The sequence below is a fragment of the Oncorhynchus tshawytscha genome, linkage group LG10 (genome assembly GCF_018296145.1).
Source record: "Oncorhynchus tshawytscha isolate Ot180627B linkage group LG10, Otsh_v2.0, whole genome shotgun sequence".
NCBI lineage: Eukaryota > Metazoa > Chordata > Actinopteri > Salmoniformes > Salmonidae > Oncorhynchus > Oncorhynchus tshawytscha.
This window is the reverse complement of record NC_056438.1, coordinates 76,021,236-76,039,640: the sequence shown is the minus strand read 5'-3', so window position 1 is coordinate 76,039,640 and position 18,405 is coordinate 76,021,236. Positions and strand designations below refer to the sequence as shown.

The following is an 18,405-nucleotide window of genomic DNA, read 5'->3' as shown; positions in this document are numbered from 1 at the left end:
AACTTTGATGACTTTTAAGAAAAAAATTGCCAACATGATAAGAGAAAATAAGTGTCAAATAAATTACTGCCTTTTATATAGAATACTTGCATTGAAATAATGCCCAAGTTGATCATGAGAAACACACAAAAGTGGCGTTGCTATTCAGATGACCCTAGATGACACCAGTGCGTAAAGTTTGCTAAGTAAACTCTAGGCTTGTGTAAGCTACGTTATAAGGCTTGTGTAACTGAACTGCACAGGGAGGAAAGAGTTAAGTATTTTCTCTCGAACCTCAGGCTTTCTGTGCATGCTTAAGTAAACTAGCCCGTTTTGATAAATGGCTGAGAAATTCAAGCTTCCTGTCCTCTCCAACCATCAGTAGTGCCGCACACAGAGAAAACAGGCAGGCTATGCCGCATATTCACTGGAACGGAAAGTGCACGCGCTCCTCCTTCGAACTTTGAACTCCTCCACAGAACCATCTTAGCCTATTCTGTGCAATACAAATGTCATATACGTAGGCCTATTGATTAATGTTGTAGTTAATGAGTTCTAGAGAGGGTTTAGTACGTTTAAATTATCAGTTATGGCGAAGTGGTCGGTTTTACTCTTCTACCTCCTCCAAGGACTGGTTCATCTCATTACCGGGCAGCAGCAGCCGCCACGCGAACGACTGGGGCCTTGGCGGCAGAGGATTCAGTGGGAGAATAACGGTAAGGTGTACAGTTTGATGAGCACCGGGTCAGAGTATCAACCACCGGCGCGGCCGAGAAGCCAATCCAGAGTCTACATGAGCACTGGGAGGGATGGCACCGGTCAGACGCAGCCTGGAACGCGGGAAGGCACAATGGCGCACAGAAGACCTGGACCAATCGAATCGAACGTAGGTGGACATTTACGGGACCAAACCAACAACGTTCTAGATCCTGGATCAGCACATTTAGGACATGATAGTAGACAGTATCTGGTACCCAATGCTCGCCAGTCAGGGTCCAGGTCGCAGCCCGAGGTGCCATACCGAGCGGGAGTGGCGGGGTCCCCTGGCGCACGGCGCTACTCACCAGAGTACACTTACCGTGGAAACGCCTCCGTCCCTGGGCTGCTCCCCGAGTTCTCCGGTAGCGGCGTACCGAGGAGAGGAGCCCCTGTCACCCAGGATGTTACCTGGGATGCTCTCTCGGGGCTTCCCGCTTCTTCATCCCGAGGCAGGGAGGTAGTGCATGTACCGGGCGTAGAATACCAAGAGATGCGCGCGGAGCCCGGTGCATCCATCTCCAGGCAACCCGCACTAACGGATAATTCCAACGCACGTTATGTCATCCCTAACCGGAGGGGTACTCCTCCAGGACCCGGACCCGTTAACGCTGCTGAGACATCGAATGAGGCAGCAAGTAATGGCGAGGACATGGTCTCGGACGACCCTCGGAACCCGTTTAAAAACCACCGGAATTCCGTCTTCTACAACATGTATTCCTCCAGAGGCAGAACGCCCGTAGCACGCACGCGGCGGCCGCGTCCCCCGGCGTCCGTCCCCGGCACTAGATATTTTCAGAATGGTATGTAATTGGCGCATAAAAGTGTAAACGCTCCAGTGACAACCGTTATATGCGCTTATATATGTGATGGCATTGTCTCTCTTTAGGGCTCCCAGATCTCGTCCCAGACCCGTATGCCATCCAGGCAGGTGCATACATCCAGCGGATGCAGATGTACTCGCTGCGCTGTGCGGCTGAGGAGAACTGTTTGGCGAGGTACGTTATACTCTAGTTGCCCAACTGGCTTTGTGCGCAATTTTTTCACAGCATATATTCTCTATTTGTCTTCATCCGCGAAACACTTTGAGAAAAAAAAGTCTGCATTATCCCATTGTCTCTTCAATTCCTGAAATGTGTGGCTACTGTACATAATGCCTTCAATTGGTAGTTTGCCACTCAATAGGCAACATAAACAGGATGTCACTTAGGTACTTCCGTTTTGCACTGCCAATAAACTTAAAACATACTCATTTTTACAATTGTAAACGATTACCTTATCAGATATAATATGACAGTTAATGTATCTTTCCCTGTATGGTCTGTCCCAGGTCAGCAAGCACAGCAAGGGACATAGACTACAGAGTACTGCTCCGCTTCCCCCAGAAGGTCAAGAACCAGGGCACCACTGACTTCCTTCCTGTTAAACCAAGACACCAGTGGGAATGGCACAGCTGTCACCAGTGAGTAAATATATTCCCATTGCATATAGGAAGTAGAAATAACTAGCTCTATTTGTCTCAGGTCTTCCTCACTCGTGACAGGCAATGGCAGCTGGCCAGACGCACTTATAACAACTGTATATGTATGTATGGGGAAACTTCAGAGGATAGATTAGACCAGTTCCTTTTTTTGTAGAATCTGAATTTTTACATAATCCAGATCATTGTACATCATTTACTCCTGTACCCTGTCTCTCTCCCCTCTCCTTTATCGCTCCTCTCCTCTCTCCCCTCTCTCTCCTCTCTCCTTTATCACTCCTCTCTCCTGTTTCTCTCCTCTCTCCTGTCACTCTCCTCTCACCTTTATCGCTCCTCTCCTCTCTCCTGTCTCTCTCCCCTCTCTCTCCTCTCTCCTGTCTCTCTCCTCTCTCCTCTCTCCTGTCTCTCTCCTCTCTCTCTCCTCTCTCCTGTCTCTCTCCTCTCTCCTCTCTCCTGTCTCTCTCCCCTCTCTCTCCTCTCTCCTGTCTCTCTCCTCTCTCCTCTCTCCTGTCACTCTCCCCTCTCTCCTCTCTCCTGTCACCCTCCCCTCTCTCTCCTCTCTCCTGTCACTCTCCTTTATCGCTCCTCTCCTCTCTCCTGTCTCTCTCCCCTCTCTCTCCTCTCTCCTGTCTCTCTCCTCTCTCCTGTCTCTCTCCTCTCTCTTGTCACTCGCCCCTCGCTCTCGGTCTCCTCTCTCCTGTCTCTCCTCTCCTCTCTCATGTCTCTTTCTGTCTCCTTTCTCCTCTCTTCTCTCTCTCTCTCTCCTCCCCTCTCTCTCTCTCTCTCTCTCTCTCTCTCTCTCTCTCTCTCTCTCTCTCTCTCTCTCTCTCTCTCTCTCTCTCTCTCCTGTCACTCGCCCCTCGCTCTCGGTCTCCTCTCTCCTGTCTCTCCTCTCCACTCTCTCATGTCTCTTTCTGTCTCCTTTCTCCTCTCTTCTCTCTCTCTCTCTCCTCTCCTCCCCTCTCTCTCTCTCTCTCTCTCTCTCTCTCTCTCTTCGGTCTCCCCCTCTATGTCCTCCCCCAGACACTACCACAGTATGGATGCCTTCAGTAGCTATGACCTGCTAGATGTGACAACAGGAAGGAAGGTAGCTGAGGGACACAAGGCTAGCTTCTGTCTGGAGGACACAGGTTGTGATGCTGGATTTAGACGCAGATATGCCTGCACCGCCCATACACAGGTTAGTTCTGCACCGCCCATACACAGGTTAGTTCTGCACCGCCCATACACAGGTTAGTTCTGCACCGCCCATACACAGGTTAGTTCTGCACCGATCATACACAGGTTAGTTCTGCACCGATCATATACAGGTTAGTTCTGCACCGATCATACACAGGTTAGTTCTGCACCGATCATACACAGGTTAGTTCTGCACCGATCATACACAGGTTAGTTCTGCACCGATCATACACAGGTTAGTTCTGCACCGATCATACACAGGTTAGTTCTGCACCGATCATACACAGGTTAGTTCTGCACCGCCCATACACAGGTTAGTTCTGCACCGATCATACACAGGTTAGTTCTGCACCGCCCATACACAGGTTAGTTCTGCACCGATCATACACAGGTTAGTTCTGCACCGATCATACACAGGTTAGTTCTGCACCGCCCATACACAGGTTAGTTCTGCACCGATCATACACAGGTTAGTTCTGCACCGCCCATACACAGGTTAGTTCTGCACCGATCATACACAGGTTAGTTCTGCACCGCCCATACACAGGTTAGTTCTGCACCGCTCATACACAGGTTAGTTCTGCACCGATCATACACAGGTTAGTTCTGCACCGCTCATACACAGGTTAGTTCTGCACCGATCATACACAGGTTAGTTCTGCACCGCTCATACACAGGTTAGTTCTGCACCGCCCATACACAGGTTAGTTCTGCACCGATCATACACAGGTTAGTTCTGCACCGCCCATACACAGGTTAGTTCTGCACCGATCATACACAGGTTAGTTCTGCACCGCCCATACACAGGTTAGTTCTGCACCGATCATACACAGGTTAGTTCTGCACCGATCATACACAGGTTAGTTCTGCACCGCTCATACACAGATTAGTTCTGCACCGCCCATACACAGGTTAGTTCTGCACCGCCCATACACAGGTTAGTTCTGCACCGCCCATACACAGGTTAGTTCTCACCGCCCATACACAGGTTAGTTCTGCACCGCCCATACACAGGTTAGTTCTGCACCGCCCATACACAGGTTAGTTCTGCACCACCCATACACAGGTTAGTTCTGCAACGCTCGTACAGAGGAAAAACTCTGGGTCAAGAGTTTTTCTCCCTCCTTTCACTATAGAACAATAGAGCCAGATAAATGTGATGATGTCTCATTACTGGGTTACCTTCGAACTCTTTTCACTTTATTATTTTTTGCATATTGAGCTGTGGCTGTGTGTTGTTTTGCGTTGACAGGGGCTGAGTCCAGGCTGCCATGACACCTATGCTGCCAATATTGACTGTCAGTGGATCGACATCACTGATGTTCCTGCAGGAAACTACTTCCTGAGGGTAATGTCATTCAATTATTATTGTATTTACAACAGCAACTTGGTAATGGTCTATTCCTTAATGGTAAAACAGTTCTGCCCAGTGCAATCTGAATGAGGTCTGACCATCTCCTCTAAGCAGCGTTGTTTACTCACAAATCTTTTCATTGTTCAGGTCATAGTGAATCCCAGTTATCATGTTCAAGAGTCGGATTATTCCAACAATGTGGTGCGGTGTGATATCACGTACACGGGTACTCAGGTTCAGACACGGAACTGTCGGGTAACCAGGTAAGAGATGCTCTGTGATTGGTTGGCCACGATATGAGATTCTTTGTGATTGACCAATATATCATGGACTCTCTGTAATTGGCCATGATGCCATACATAAGAAGGTCTCAGCCCTGTGTAGGTTTTTCCACCCCAAAGGCCATGTAAGTGCAAAAAATAGAGGCTGGGTGGCAAATATAGATGTTTTTGGTAATGGTAATAGCATAAACATTAATATATATATTGTGTATATTGTATATATATATTAGATATATTTTATTTAACTAGGCAAGTCAGTTAAGAACAAATTCTTATTTACAATGACGACCAAACCCGGCCATACCCGGACGAGACTGGGCCGATTGTGCACCGCCCTATGGGACTCCGGATGTGACACAGCCTGGATTCAAACCAGGGACTGTAGTGATTCCTCTTACACTGAGAGGCAGTGCTTTTAGACCGCACCTCCACTCAGGAGCACACTTGGAAATATAACAGAATACATTTGATTTGATACACTACATACCACTATTTCTTAAAGTGATCTCTTTCTTCCTCTCTCCACAGGGGTTAAAGCATCCCATGGATTCTGAGGTATTTTTCCTCTTGTCCCTTTAAGTACTGTAAACAGCAACAATCTCAACCAGTTGTTGTGGCCAATAGATGTTGTAGATAGATTTTTTTTGTTTTTTTACATTCCTCTGTTGATGACATTCCTTCAATTCTTTACTGTGTTATATGTTTGGAAATCTGTACTAAAGAAGGCATTTTGTTACTAAATACCTAGGATTATGAGATGACATGACATTGTGTATTTTTATCGATATAACAAATCCATTGAAGAAGAGGGATATTTTTGTATTATTTAGCATGATCTTGGAGAATAGAATGGAAAAAGTGCCTGTGCTTGAATTAGACATTATGCCTGAATAATATTATTTGTATGCTTTGATGTTTGATCTGCACTTGTAGTATCGTTAGATGCAGTTGAGTACATCTTTAATAACCACTTCGTGGCCATAATTAATAAGTTGCAAACGCCTGGTCTTGTATGTGCTAAGTATCAATGTAATAATAGATTTTCTTTTACTTTGTAAGTATGTATGCATGTGTGAGCGAATGTTATTTTATTTTATTTTACATTGTAATGTAAAATTGTTTATATGCCGCTCAAACCTACATTTTACAATTGGTGTTGTTTTTGTTGAGGGTGTTGTTCTAGATACAATAAGCATGGTGAAGAGTGGGTGTATTAAAAATAAATTCACCTCCGACTATTCTTTTCTTTTGTCACATGGAAAATAGAGCTCACACTAGTGAAGCACCCGCAGTCCCCGCGGTTAGGCCTATATTTTAAATGTTTTAATTGTACCTTTATTTAACTAGGCAAGTCAGTTAAGAACAAATTATTATTTTCTGGTTAGGCCTATATCTGAGGGACGATGGGTTTAGGGTTGATCGTGAAATATTGTGTGGATGAAATCCGGGTGGGTGGCGGGCGGGTTGAATTAGGAGAAAACAATATCTTAAAAAATCCGTAAATGTATACTTCTTGTGCAATTTATATCTATAGGCTACATGTAGGTTTTAATTTCATTATTAAAGGCACTAGTGCGTAAGCCAAAGCTTACGGACCTAACTGTACACGCTCCAAATAGCCTACACGCTACTCAACAAATGCTTTTGGGAACAGGCAGCAAAAGTTTAGCGTTGATCCACTGAGGCAAAAAAAAGGAAAATGTCAGAGTTGAATTCAATAAGGGAAAGGCTGCGAAATGGAGAGTTGAAAATAAAGAGAAGGGAGGACCAGACGAGTAACGTTTGGGAACTATTAAGTGAAGTGGTAGAAGAGGATGATAGCTAGGTTATGTGTGATGATTGAGATACACGAAACAAATTCTCAAGTTACAAGACGGGGACTTCAAATAGGCCTATAGCACATCAAGGGAACTGTAGCATACTGTTGAGATGGTTTAAATGGAAACTGACTGTCGGTCTATATATAACCTCTCACATAGCCTAAAACATTCAAAGGAAAATTCCAACCCCCCCAAAAAAACTATCGTTTGGTATTTGTTTCATTAGCCCATTGTTGTCATAGTCCCAAAATGTTTTGTTTGTCAACAATCAAGTTTTCAAGATATGTCGCTTTCAAAATACAGAAATCATCCCCATATGATGCATTCTGAATCACATGATGCAAAACAGCAATGGATCTATAATGAAACAAATACCAAAATAACGTTTTTTGGGGTGGAGTTTTCCTTTGTCCTCCAGCAGAATTACGCAATTCCTGCAGTAAAAATGATACATCAAATGTAGGCAACATTTTGACTCGGGAACAGGGTGGAGTGGAGAACAGTGGAGAAACAGGATTTCTTTCTTTCAGCATCTTGAGCGAATGAGAATGAGCAGTTAGATAGGCTACCGTCTGTAGAGGTGCTGTCTTTATCAGCATCATAAAAGCAAATAGTATTTTAACCACATAAAATATGCATCCAAGCCGAACTGAAATCTTATCAGAAACACTTTGGGTTGTTTTCACAGCTTTCCTATTTCCTTACAACCGGTCAAACTGATGTCATTTGGACATTTTGCACAGAAAATCTTTCCTGGTTTTTTTTTAATGGTTATTTTCACACTACATCAAAACTATTTGTGTGTTCCAGTTGGACAAGTGGAGGAAAAAACACTTAATGTTGCTTCCTAAATACTGCAATGCAATTTTGGATGAACTGATTTTTGAGAGTATCTCCTCAATTTGACTCAACCCACCTTTTGAATGAAGACTGCTGGGAGTGGAGTACGTGTGGTGCAGATTGTGCCTGGTCTTAAGAGAGGCTGAGCCCAAGAACACCAGATTTCACAAACACAGAGGAGAGCTGCTGTGACGTGACAGTTTGTTTGCTGACAGGCCTATGTGGAGACGGAGGTCAGAGGTTGTTATACAGCCATGGGTTGGTTTGAGTTGGAAAGTCATTATGTACAAAGCTATTTATAACACATTTTGTCACTGAAAAGTTTTTGAATGTTGAATCAAGATTTGAGAACACTACCTGCATTCAATAAGATAAATATATATGAAGCCACCAGAAGACATAGACTCTGTTGTAAAAGAACAGCAAACATCTAAGATGAACTGGTTTACACTGGAAGCCTCTAATGTGTGTCTATGCCAGAATAGATTGTCTATGTTATTGAAAGAGTCTGACTGGAAAATCCTCTTCCTCTTTATTCAACTCCATTCCATCCCGTCTGTCTAGGAATTCCAGCCCAATATTTACAGACAGTCAGTGACAATCTAAGTCAAAGCTCCACTCTGTTGTGGAGGTACAGACTTTCTACTTTTGTGGTCAACAGAAACAGGACTAGTCAGTAGGACTAGAGAATCAACCATTGAACATACCAACTGTTTGAACAAAAACATTAGATGCTACAAAGCTTTGTTTCCTACTCTACCCAGATCTTCTAGAAAGGCCCTGTGATTTCAAACATGCCATGTAGAAGAGAAGACAGTGGCTGTTTGCTCAGCTGTGAGCCATGCAGCATGCATACGGACGGTAGCAGCTAGTTCAGACATCAGGAGCGTCCAGCTCCTCCTGGCCAGGGACTTCAGAGCTACTACAGTAGATGGAGATGGAAACACCAGGTTGGCTCCTTCTGCTTAACATCACTCAGACATCATTACATCAACCCAGATGTTGTTGGCAGGAAGGATATCAGTCTCTGATATGCGATCTTATTCCCTATATAGTGAACTACTTTTAACTAGGGCCAATAGGGAGTTGTCAAAACTTTAGGAACACCTGTTATTTCCATGACATAGACTGACCAAGTGAATCCATGTATAAGCTGTGACCCATTACTGATGTCACCTGATATATCAAATTCAATCAGTATAGATGAAGGGGTTAAATAAGGATTTTTAAGCCTTGAGACAACTGAGACATGGATTACGTATGTGTGCCGTTCAGAGAGTGAATGGGCCAGACCAAAGATTTAAGTGCCTTTGAACGGGATATGGTAGTAGGTGCCAGGAGTACTAGTTTTAGTGTGTCAAGGACTGCAATGCTGCAGGATTTTTCACGCTCAACAGTTTCCTGTGTGTATCAGAATGGTCCACCACCCAAAGGACATCCAGCAAACTTGAGACAACTGTGGGAAGCATTGGAGTCAACATGGGCCAGCATCACTGTGGAACGCTTTCGACACCTCGTAGAGTCCATGCCTTGACGAATTGAGGCTGTTCTGAGGGCAGAAGAGGGTCCATTTCAATATTTGGAAGGTGTTCCTAATGTTTTGTCCACTCACTGTATAGGAAATAGGATGCCGTCTGGGACACAGACTCTGAGACATAATGCCATATTGGGCCAAATACAGGTAGAACAGACAGAGAGAAGAACATTGAGAAGCCCAAAGCTCATTCTACTTGTTATACTGTAGTGTGGTTAGTAACTGTTGCTGTTGCTTAGCAAATTCCAATGAGGAACAGCCCGTAGCCTAGCTAACTGGCAGCTTGATGTTTCAGAGTAAGTTCTCTGCTAGCTCCTCTCTGAGTCATGCTACTGATCCAGTAGAAATGCTCTGGTAAACACAGACATTCCTTCCGCTGCATCTGCACGTAGGTGGGTAGTGTGGGGAACGGGTGTTAAGGTATGGCGAGATATTTGGGCCACGTGAGCATGGGCTGAGGCAGCTGTAGAGGGAGAGTGCGCTGGACTGCGATGTGCTGTGCATACCTGGGGCCAGGAAACCGGGGCTCGGGGTTGGCCTCCCCAGGCAGGTTGGTTTAGGCACTGAGAAGAGAAATTCCACAGTTACTCTGTCATCTCATTGAGATGAGAAATATTGCTGAGTTCAGCCATAATATACATCAGAGCTACGGCCGGTATCCTACAGCTCAGACAAACAGAGAGAGGGTCCAGTTCAGACATAATATACATCAGAGCTACGGCCGGCATCCTACAGCTCAGACAAACAGAGAGAGGGTCCAGTTCAGACATAATATACATCAGAGCTACGGCCGGTATCCTACAGCTCAGACAAACAGAGAGAGGGTCCAGTTCAGACATAATATACATCAGAGCTACGGCCGGTATCCTACAGCTCAGACAAACAGAGAGAGGGTCCAGTTCAGACATAATATACATCAGAGCTACGGCCGGTATCCTACAGCTCAGACAAACAGAGAGAGGGTCCAGTTCAGACATAATATACATCAGAGCTACGGCCGGCATCCTACAGCTCAGACAAACAGAGAGAGGGTCCAGTTCCCCCATAATATACATCAGAGCTACGGCCGGTATCCTACAGCTCAGACAAACAGAAAGAGGGTCCAGTTCATACATTACGGCTACAACTATGGGCCAGCAGCCTACAGCTAAGTCAGGATAGAGAGAGAGCACGACACAGGGAGAGTGAGAGGAAATGTCCACCTGGCAGACTTATAGAACTGGCAGGCAGAGACCTCGACCAACATACAGAATTTAATAAACAGGAGACTATATATACACACACACAAACACAAACACCACACACACACACACACACACCACACCTACACACAAGTCACACACACACACACACACACACAGAGGAAATGTCCACCTGGCACACACACACACACACACACAACACACACACACACACACACACACAGACACAATAAACACACACACACACACACACACACACACACACACTTTTTTTTACCATTATTTAACCAGGCAAGTCAGTTAAGAACAAATTCTTATTTTCAATGACAGCCTAGGAACAGTGGGTTAACTGCCTTGTTCAGGGGCAGAACGATCAATTTGTACCTTGTTAGCTCGGTGGTTTGAACTTGCAACCTTCCGGCTACTAGTCCAACGCTCTAACCACTAGGCTACCCTGCCGCCTCTACACTCTAACCACTAGGCTACCCTGCTGCCTCTACACTCTAACCACTAAGCTACCCTGCCGCCTCCACACTCTAACCACTAGGCTACCCTGCTGCCCCATACGGCAGATGAAATAAATCATGAGTGAGGAGGACCGGTCAGGAATTTGGTCTGTGTGTTAGTCTGGTGGTGTATGAGTGGTGAATACACCTACACATCTGTATAATGACCTCTTCTCCAGTCACCCAAGTCATAGACTGTTCTCTCTGCTGCCGCACGGCAAGCGGTACCGGAGCGCTAAGTCTAGGTCCAAAAGGCTTCTACCCCCAAGCTATAAGACTGCTGGCCACCCAAACTATTTACATTGCCCCCCCTCCCACACTTTGTTTTTACACTGCTGCTACTCGCTGTTGATCATCTATGTATTTACCCATTACCCTTACCAACATGTACAAATTACCTCACTAACCTGTACCCCCACACATTTACTCGGTACCGGGCTCCCTGTATATAGTAGCCTCGTTATTGTTATGTCATTCTACTGTGTTACTTTTTAATTTCACTTTATTTTATTTAGTAAATGTTTTCTTAACACTATTTCTTGAACTGCACTGTTGGTTAGAGCCTGTAAGTAAGCATTTCATGGTAAGGTCTACCTGTTGTATTCGGCGCATGTGACAAATACAGTTTGATTTGATTGAACCCTCCCTTAACTTATCAAAATCCCAAAACAATTTGTTGTATGTTGCACACATTCTAAGCTGTGACTTGAACCATTATTACATAGCATCATGGTGTTAGTTTTCCAGAACTGAATGCCCAGGGGTAAGGAGAAACAAACAACACATCTATTATCAAACCCAGTGTGTTAACACCCAGCTGCTGTTCAGGACAGACAGACAGGTAGACAGAGGCAGGCAGGCGGGCGGACGGCGGACAGACAGACAGACAGACAGACAGACAGACAGACAGACAGACAGACAGACAGACAGACAGACAGACAGACAGACAGACAGACAGACAGACAGACAGAAGGCAGGCAGGCAGAGGCAGGAAGGCAAGGCAGGCAGGCAAGCATGCAGGCATGCAGGCAGGCAGGCAGGCAGGCAGGCAGGCAGGCAGGCAGGCAGGCAGGCAAACAGAGGCTGCAGGGGCGAGGTCGGCTGGACTATACTATACTTTTAGTTGGGTCGGAAGTTTACATACACTTAGGTTGGAGTCATTAAAACACGTTTTTCAACCACTCCTCAAATTTCTTGCTAACAAACTATAGTTTTGGCAAGTTGGTTAGGACTTGCAAGTCGTTTAGGACTTCTACTTTGTGACACGAGTAATTTTTCCAACAATTGTTTACAGACAGATGATTTCACTTCTAATTCACTGTATCACAATTCCAGTGGGTCAGAAGTATACATACACTAAGTTGACTGTGCATTTAAACAGCTTGGAAAATTCCAGGAAATTATGTCATGGCTTTAGAAGCTTCTGATAGGCTAATTGACATAATTTGAATCAATTGGAGGTGTACCTGTGGATATATTTCAAGGCCTACCTTCAAACTCAGTGCCTCTTTGCTTGACATCATGGGAAAATCAAAAGAAATCAGCCAAGACCTCAGGAAAAAATTGTAGACCTCCAAAATTCTGGTTCATCCTTTAGAGCAATTTCCAAATGCCTGAAGGTACCACGTTCATCTGTACAAACAATAGTTTGCAAGTATAAACACCATGGGACCACGCAGCCGTCATACCGCTCAGAAAGGAGACATGCTCTGTCTCCTAGAGATGAATGTACTTTGGTGCAAAAGGTGCAAATCAATCCCAGAACAACAGCAAAGGACCTTGTGAAAATGCTGGAGGAAACAGGTACAAAAGTATCTATATCCACAGTAAAACGAGTCCTATATCGACATAATCTGAAAGGCCATTCAGCAAGGAAGAAGCCACTGCTCCAAAACCGCCATAAAAGCCAGACTGCACATGGGGACAAAGATTGTACTTTTTGGAGAAATGTCCTCTGGTCTGATGAAACAAAAATAGAACTGTTTGGCCATAATGACCATCATTGTGTTAGGAGGAAAAAGGGGGATGCTTGCAAGCCAAAGAACACCATTCCAACCGTGAAGCATGGGGGTGGCAGCATCATGTTGAGGGGAGGCTTTGCTGCAGGAGGGTCTGGTGCACTTCACAAAATAGATGGCTTCATGAGGGAGGAAAATTATGTGGATACATTGAAGCAACATCTCAAGACATCAGTCAGGAAGTTAAAACTTGGTCGCAAATGGGTCTTCCAAATGGACAATGATCCCAAGCATACTTCCAAAGTTGTGGCAAAATGGCTGAAGGACAACAAAGTCAAGGTATTGGAGTGTCCATCACAAAGCCCTGAACTCAAACCCAAGATGGCGTAGCAGTGTAGATGTGGTTTGTTGTCCTCTCATTTACTTTTTGTATTTTTCGTCTTTTTTGTATGTATTTCAATTTATTTTCAATCTCTTTTCCATTTTTAAATTAAATATACCTTCCGGTAACCCGCCTCACCCAATGTGACACGGATCCGCTATTTTTTAGACCTTTTAGCCAGAACCTCCATCAGCCCTGAATCTATTCTTCCACGCCCAGAAATCTGCTCATTTTAGTCTCTGTCCCCAACGCACTAGACGACCAGTTTTGATAGCCTTTAGCTGTACCCTTATCCTACTCCTCCTCTGTTCCCCTGGTGATGTAGAGGTTAACCCAGGCCCTGCGTGTCCCCAGGCACTCTCATTTGTTGACTTCTGTAACCCGAAAGTTTCCCTAAGTTTGTTTTGCTCACTGCTTTAGCACACTCCGCCAACCCTGATGTCCTTTCCATGTCTGAATCCTGGCTTAGGAAGGCCACCAAAAATTCTGAGATTTCCAAACCCAACTACAACATTTTCCATCAAGATAGAACTGCCAAAGGGGGAGGAGTTGACATCTACTCCAGAGATAGTCTGCAAAGTTCCGTCATACATTCCAGGTCTATGCCCAAACAGTTCGAGTTAATTTAAAAAATGAATCTCTCCAGAACTCTCACTGTTGTTTCCTGTTATAGACACCCCTCAGCTCCCAGCTGTGCCCTGGACACCATATGTGAATTGATTGCCCCCCATCTATCTTCAGAGTTTGTTCTGTTAAGTGACCTAAACTGGGATATGCTTAACACCCTGGCAGTCCTACATTCTAAGCTAGATGCCCTCAATCTCACACAAATTATCAAGGAACCCAACAGGTACAACCCGAAATCCGTAAACATGGGCACTCTCATAGATATTATCCTGACCAACTTGCTCTCCAAATACACCTCTGCTCTATTCAATCAGAATCTCTGTGATCACTGCCTCATTGCCTGCATCCTCTATGGGTCCACGGTCAAACGACCACCCCGCATCACTGTCAAACGCTCCCTAAAACACTTCTGGGAGCAGGCCTTTCTAATCGACCTGGCCCTGGTATCCTGGAAGGATATTGACCTCATCCCTTCAGTCGAGTATGCCTGGTCGTTCTTTAAAAGTAATTTCCTCACCATCTTAAATAAGTATGCCCCTTACAAAATAAATGTAGAACTAAGAGCAGATATAGCCCTTGGTCCACTCCAGACCTGACTACCCTCGACCAGCACAAAAACATCCTGTGGCGGAACGCACTAGCATCGAATAGTCCCTGCGATATGTAACTTTTCAGGGAAGTCAGGAACCAATACATGCAGTCAGTCAGAAAAGCTAAGGCTAGCTTTTTCAAACAGAAAATGCCTCCTGTAGCTCTAACTCCAAAAGGTTTTGGGACACTGTAAAGTCCATGGAGAATAAGAGCACCTCCTCCCAGCTGCCCACTGCACTGAGGCTAGGTAACACTGTCACCACCGATAAATCCACAATAATCGAGAATTTCAATAAGCATTTCTCTACGGCTGGCCATGCTTTCCTCCTGGCTACCCCAACCCCGGCAAACAGTACTGTGCAGCCGTCTTCATTGACCTGGCCAAGGCTTTCGACTGTCAATCACCGTATTCTTATCGGCAGACTCAACAGCCTTGGTTTCTCAAATGACTGCCTCGCCTGGTTCACCATCTACTTGTGTCAAATCGGAGGGCATGTTGTCTGGACCTTTGGCAGTCTCTTTGGGGGTTCCAGAGGGTTCAGTTCTCGTACCGACTCTTTTCTCTGTATATATCAACAATGTCGCTCTTGCAACATGATTCCCTGATCCACCTCTACGCAGACGACACCATTCTGTATACATCTGGCCCTTCTTTGGGAACTGTGTATTTGTGAGGGGGATTCGTTAGAAGAATGTCCAGTAGCGTTGATTTGTTAGGTGCTTTGGGATTTGATCTTGAAGGGGCATTAATTAATTGTGTAAGATTCAGAGAGTCACACAGTTATTTAAAAGAGTCCGATACAGATGTAAGCATGTCCCAGTTCAAATCTACCTAAAATAATGAATTCAGAGTCATTTAGCTTGTGCAGGACATCAGAAAGAGAGTTAAGTGCGTCTCACGAAGCCGGTCTGTAGCAGCTGTTATTGTGTTACTTTTTTATATATATCTTTTTTACATTAGTTGGCAAATATTTCCTCAACTCTTCTTGAACGGCACTGTTGGTTAAGGGCTTGAATTTTTTAATTTACCCTTTATTTAACTTACATTTACAATGACGGCCTACCGGTAAACAGTGGGTTTAACTGCCTTGTTGAGGGGCAGAATAACAGATTTCTACCTTGTCAGGTCGGGGATTTGATGCAGCCACCTGTTGGTTACTGGCCCAATGCTCTAACCACTAGGCTACCTACCACCCCAAAAAAGTAAGTAAACATTACACAGTAAGGTCTACACTTGTTGTATTCGGCGCATGTGACAAATAAAGTTTGATTTGATTTAATGAACACTTAGGGTAGGTGATGATTCAGGGGTACATGTTAGTCTGGAGCCCTGTAATAGTGATGAACACTTAGGGTAGGTGATGATTCAGGGGTACATGTTAGTCTGGAGCCTTGTAATAGTAATGAACACTTAGGGTAGGTGATGATTCAGGGGTACATGTTAGTCTGGAGCCCTGTAATAGTGATTAATAGGGTAGGTGATAATTCAGCACAATATGATAGACTGGACACCTGTAATAGTAATGAACACTTAGGGTAGGTGCTGATTTAAGGGAACACATATGACAGGCTCTAAGTCGTTAGCTTGGTTTTTATAACATATAAGGGCCAAATGGCAATTCCACCACTTTTCAACCTCATATTCATTATCTCCAGCACAATACCAGTGTCTGTTTCTATGATCTGTAGTTAAAAAGTGCTCTGTGACATCACAGGGTAGGATTAAATGGAAAACATAGGGGTTTTAATGTTGTTTAAAAATATATATATATTAAATAATTGACCCTCTTTTTCTCCCCAATTTCGTGAGAACCAATTGCGATCCTGTCTCATTGCTGTAACTCCCCAACACGCTCGGGAGAGGTGAAGGTTGAGTTGTGCGTACTCTGAACAAGACTGCCAAGCCACGCTGCTTCTTAACACATGCTTGCTTAACCCGGAAGCCAGCTGCACCAATGTATTGGAGGAAAAAACCGAGGTCAGCTTGCAGGCGCCCGGCCCACCACAAGGAGTCACTAGAGCACAATGAGCCAATTAAAGCCCCTCGGTCAAACCCTCCGCTAACCCGGAAAAACGCTGGGCCAATTGTTCACCGCACTATGGGACTCTCAGTCACGGTCGGCTGGGACACAGCTTGGGATCGCACCCCAGACTGTATTGACATTTCTACACGGCGATGCAGTGCCTTAGACCGCTTCACCATTCGGGAAGGCACAAGCAGTGATTTTTTTTTAGTAGCCAGAAGGATGGAATTTCCTTGCTCCCCACATCATTGTGAGTCTCATAGTGTTTAAAAATCACTGTTTTTGAACATGTTTAAACTTTTGATGATGTCATTACTTTATGTCATGACGTCATTACTTTATGTCATGATGTCATTACTTTATTTATTTTTCTACAAAAGAAATGTACCGTTTTCACAGTATGTAGACACTGGTATGGTACTGGATAATGAAAATGAGATTGAAAGTGGTGGAATTGCCCTTTATAAGCAGACAGGCAGACAGACAGAGAACAAGAAGTACAGTGACAGCAGAGAAGATGCTGAGGCAGATAGACAGCACAACTGGGAGGAAAACAAAATGGCTAAGGAAGAGGAACAGTTGTAGTGGTGAGTTGTATCTCCAGACAGAGGAACAGTTACAGTGGTGAGTTGTATCTCCAGACAGAGGAACAGTCATAGTGGTGAGTTGTATCTCCAGACAGAGGAACAGTCATAGTGGTGAGTTGTATCTCCAGACAGAGGAACAGTTATAGTGGTGAGTTGTATCTCCAGAGGAACAGTTATAGTGGTGAGTTGTATCTCCAGAGGAACAGTTATAGTGGTGAGTTGTATCTCCAGACAGAGGAACAGTCATAGTGGTGAGTTGTATTTCCAGAGGAACAGTTATAGTGGTGAGTTGCATCTCCAGACAGAGGATCAGTCATAGTGGTGAGTTGTATCTCCAGACAGAGGAACAGTTATAGTGGTGAGTTGTATCTCCAGAGGAACAGTTATAGTGGTGAGTTGTATCTCCAGACAGAGGAACAGTTATAGTGGTGAGTTGTATCTCCAGACAGAGGAACAGTTATAGTGGTGAGTTGTATCTCCAGACAGAGGAACAGTTATAGTGGTGAGTTGTATTTCCAGAGGAAATGTTATAGTGGTGAGTTGTATTTCCATAGGAACAGTTATAGTGGTGAGTTGTATTTCCAGAGGAACAGTTATAGTGGTGTGTTGTATCTCCAGACAGAGGAACAGTTATAGTGGTGAGTTGTATCTCCAGAGGAACAGTTATAGTGGTGAGTTGTATCTCCAGAGGAACAGTTATAGTGGTGAGTTGTATCTCCAGACAGAGGAACAGTTATAGTGGTGAGTTATATCTCCAGAGGAACAGTTATAGTGGTGAGTTGTATCTCCAGAGGAACAGTTATAGTGGTGAGTTGTATCTCCAGACAGAGGAACAGTTATAGTGGTGAGTTGTATCTCCAGACAGAGGAACAGTTATAGTGGTGAGTTGTATCTCCAGACAGAGGAACAGTTATAGTGGTGAGTTGTATCTCCAGACAGAGGGACAGTTATAGTGGTGAGTTGTATCTCCAGAGGAACAGTTATAGTGGTGAGTTGTATCTCCAGTGGTGGTTTTACATGTTGTATTTGTTTTAAACATGAGCTGATTAACAAAAAGAGGAGGACCATGTCTCGACCAATCACTGGTACAGAAATGGTTTTGAAACACTGTACTGTACTGCCAATGTTATGTGTCGTGCAGTGATGTGGGCTGGTGTACAGACAGAGTGCCAGAGACAGACATACAGACAGATCTAACTACCCAGGAAGCTGTACTTTTCCCCTGGTTGGAAGCTCCCCAGACACCAGACCCAGCCAACAGTAAGTAAGAATATCCTCCCGTTCATCCACATCTGCAGTATTAAC

At 44.6% G+C, this 18,405-nt stretch overlaps 1 protein-coding gene across 1 annotated transcript; it reads left to right on the top strand.

Moving 5' to 3' along the window:
- The first annotated feature begins 210 nt into the window (after positions 1–210).
- On the top strand, positions 211–6,262 carry LOC112238492 (protein-lysine 6-oxidase-like). Its single transcript, XM_042329098.1, has 7 exons — positions 211–1,538; positions 1,625–1,733; positions 2,066–2,197; positions 3,239–3,395; positions 4,647–4,742; positions 4,896–5,011; positions 5,558–6,262. Exons 1-7 carry the CDS (start codon positions 569–571, stop codon positions 5,562–5,564), a joined length of 1,587 nt encoding a protein of 528 aa, XP_042185032.1. The 5' UTR covers positions 211–568; the 3' UTR covers positions 5,565–6,262.
- The last annotated feature ends 12,143 nt before the right edge of the window (positions 6,263–18,405 follow it).

Coding starts and splice junctions, on each gene's coding strand:
- LOC112238492 (XM_042329098.1), top strand. CDS start 569: ATGGCGAAGTGGTCGGTTTTACTCTTCTACCTCCTCCAAGGACTGGTT. Junction 1,539..1,624: donor CACTAGATATTTTCAGAATG/GTATGTAATTGG, acceptor GTCTCTCTTTAG/GGCTCCCAGATCTCGTCCCA. Junction 4,743..4,895: donor CAGGAAACTACTTCCTGAGG/GTAATGTCATTC, acceptor TTCATTGTTCAG/GTCATAGTGAATCCCAGTTA.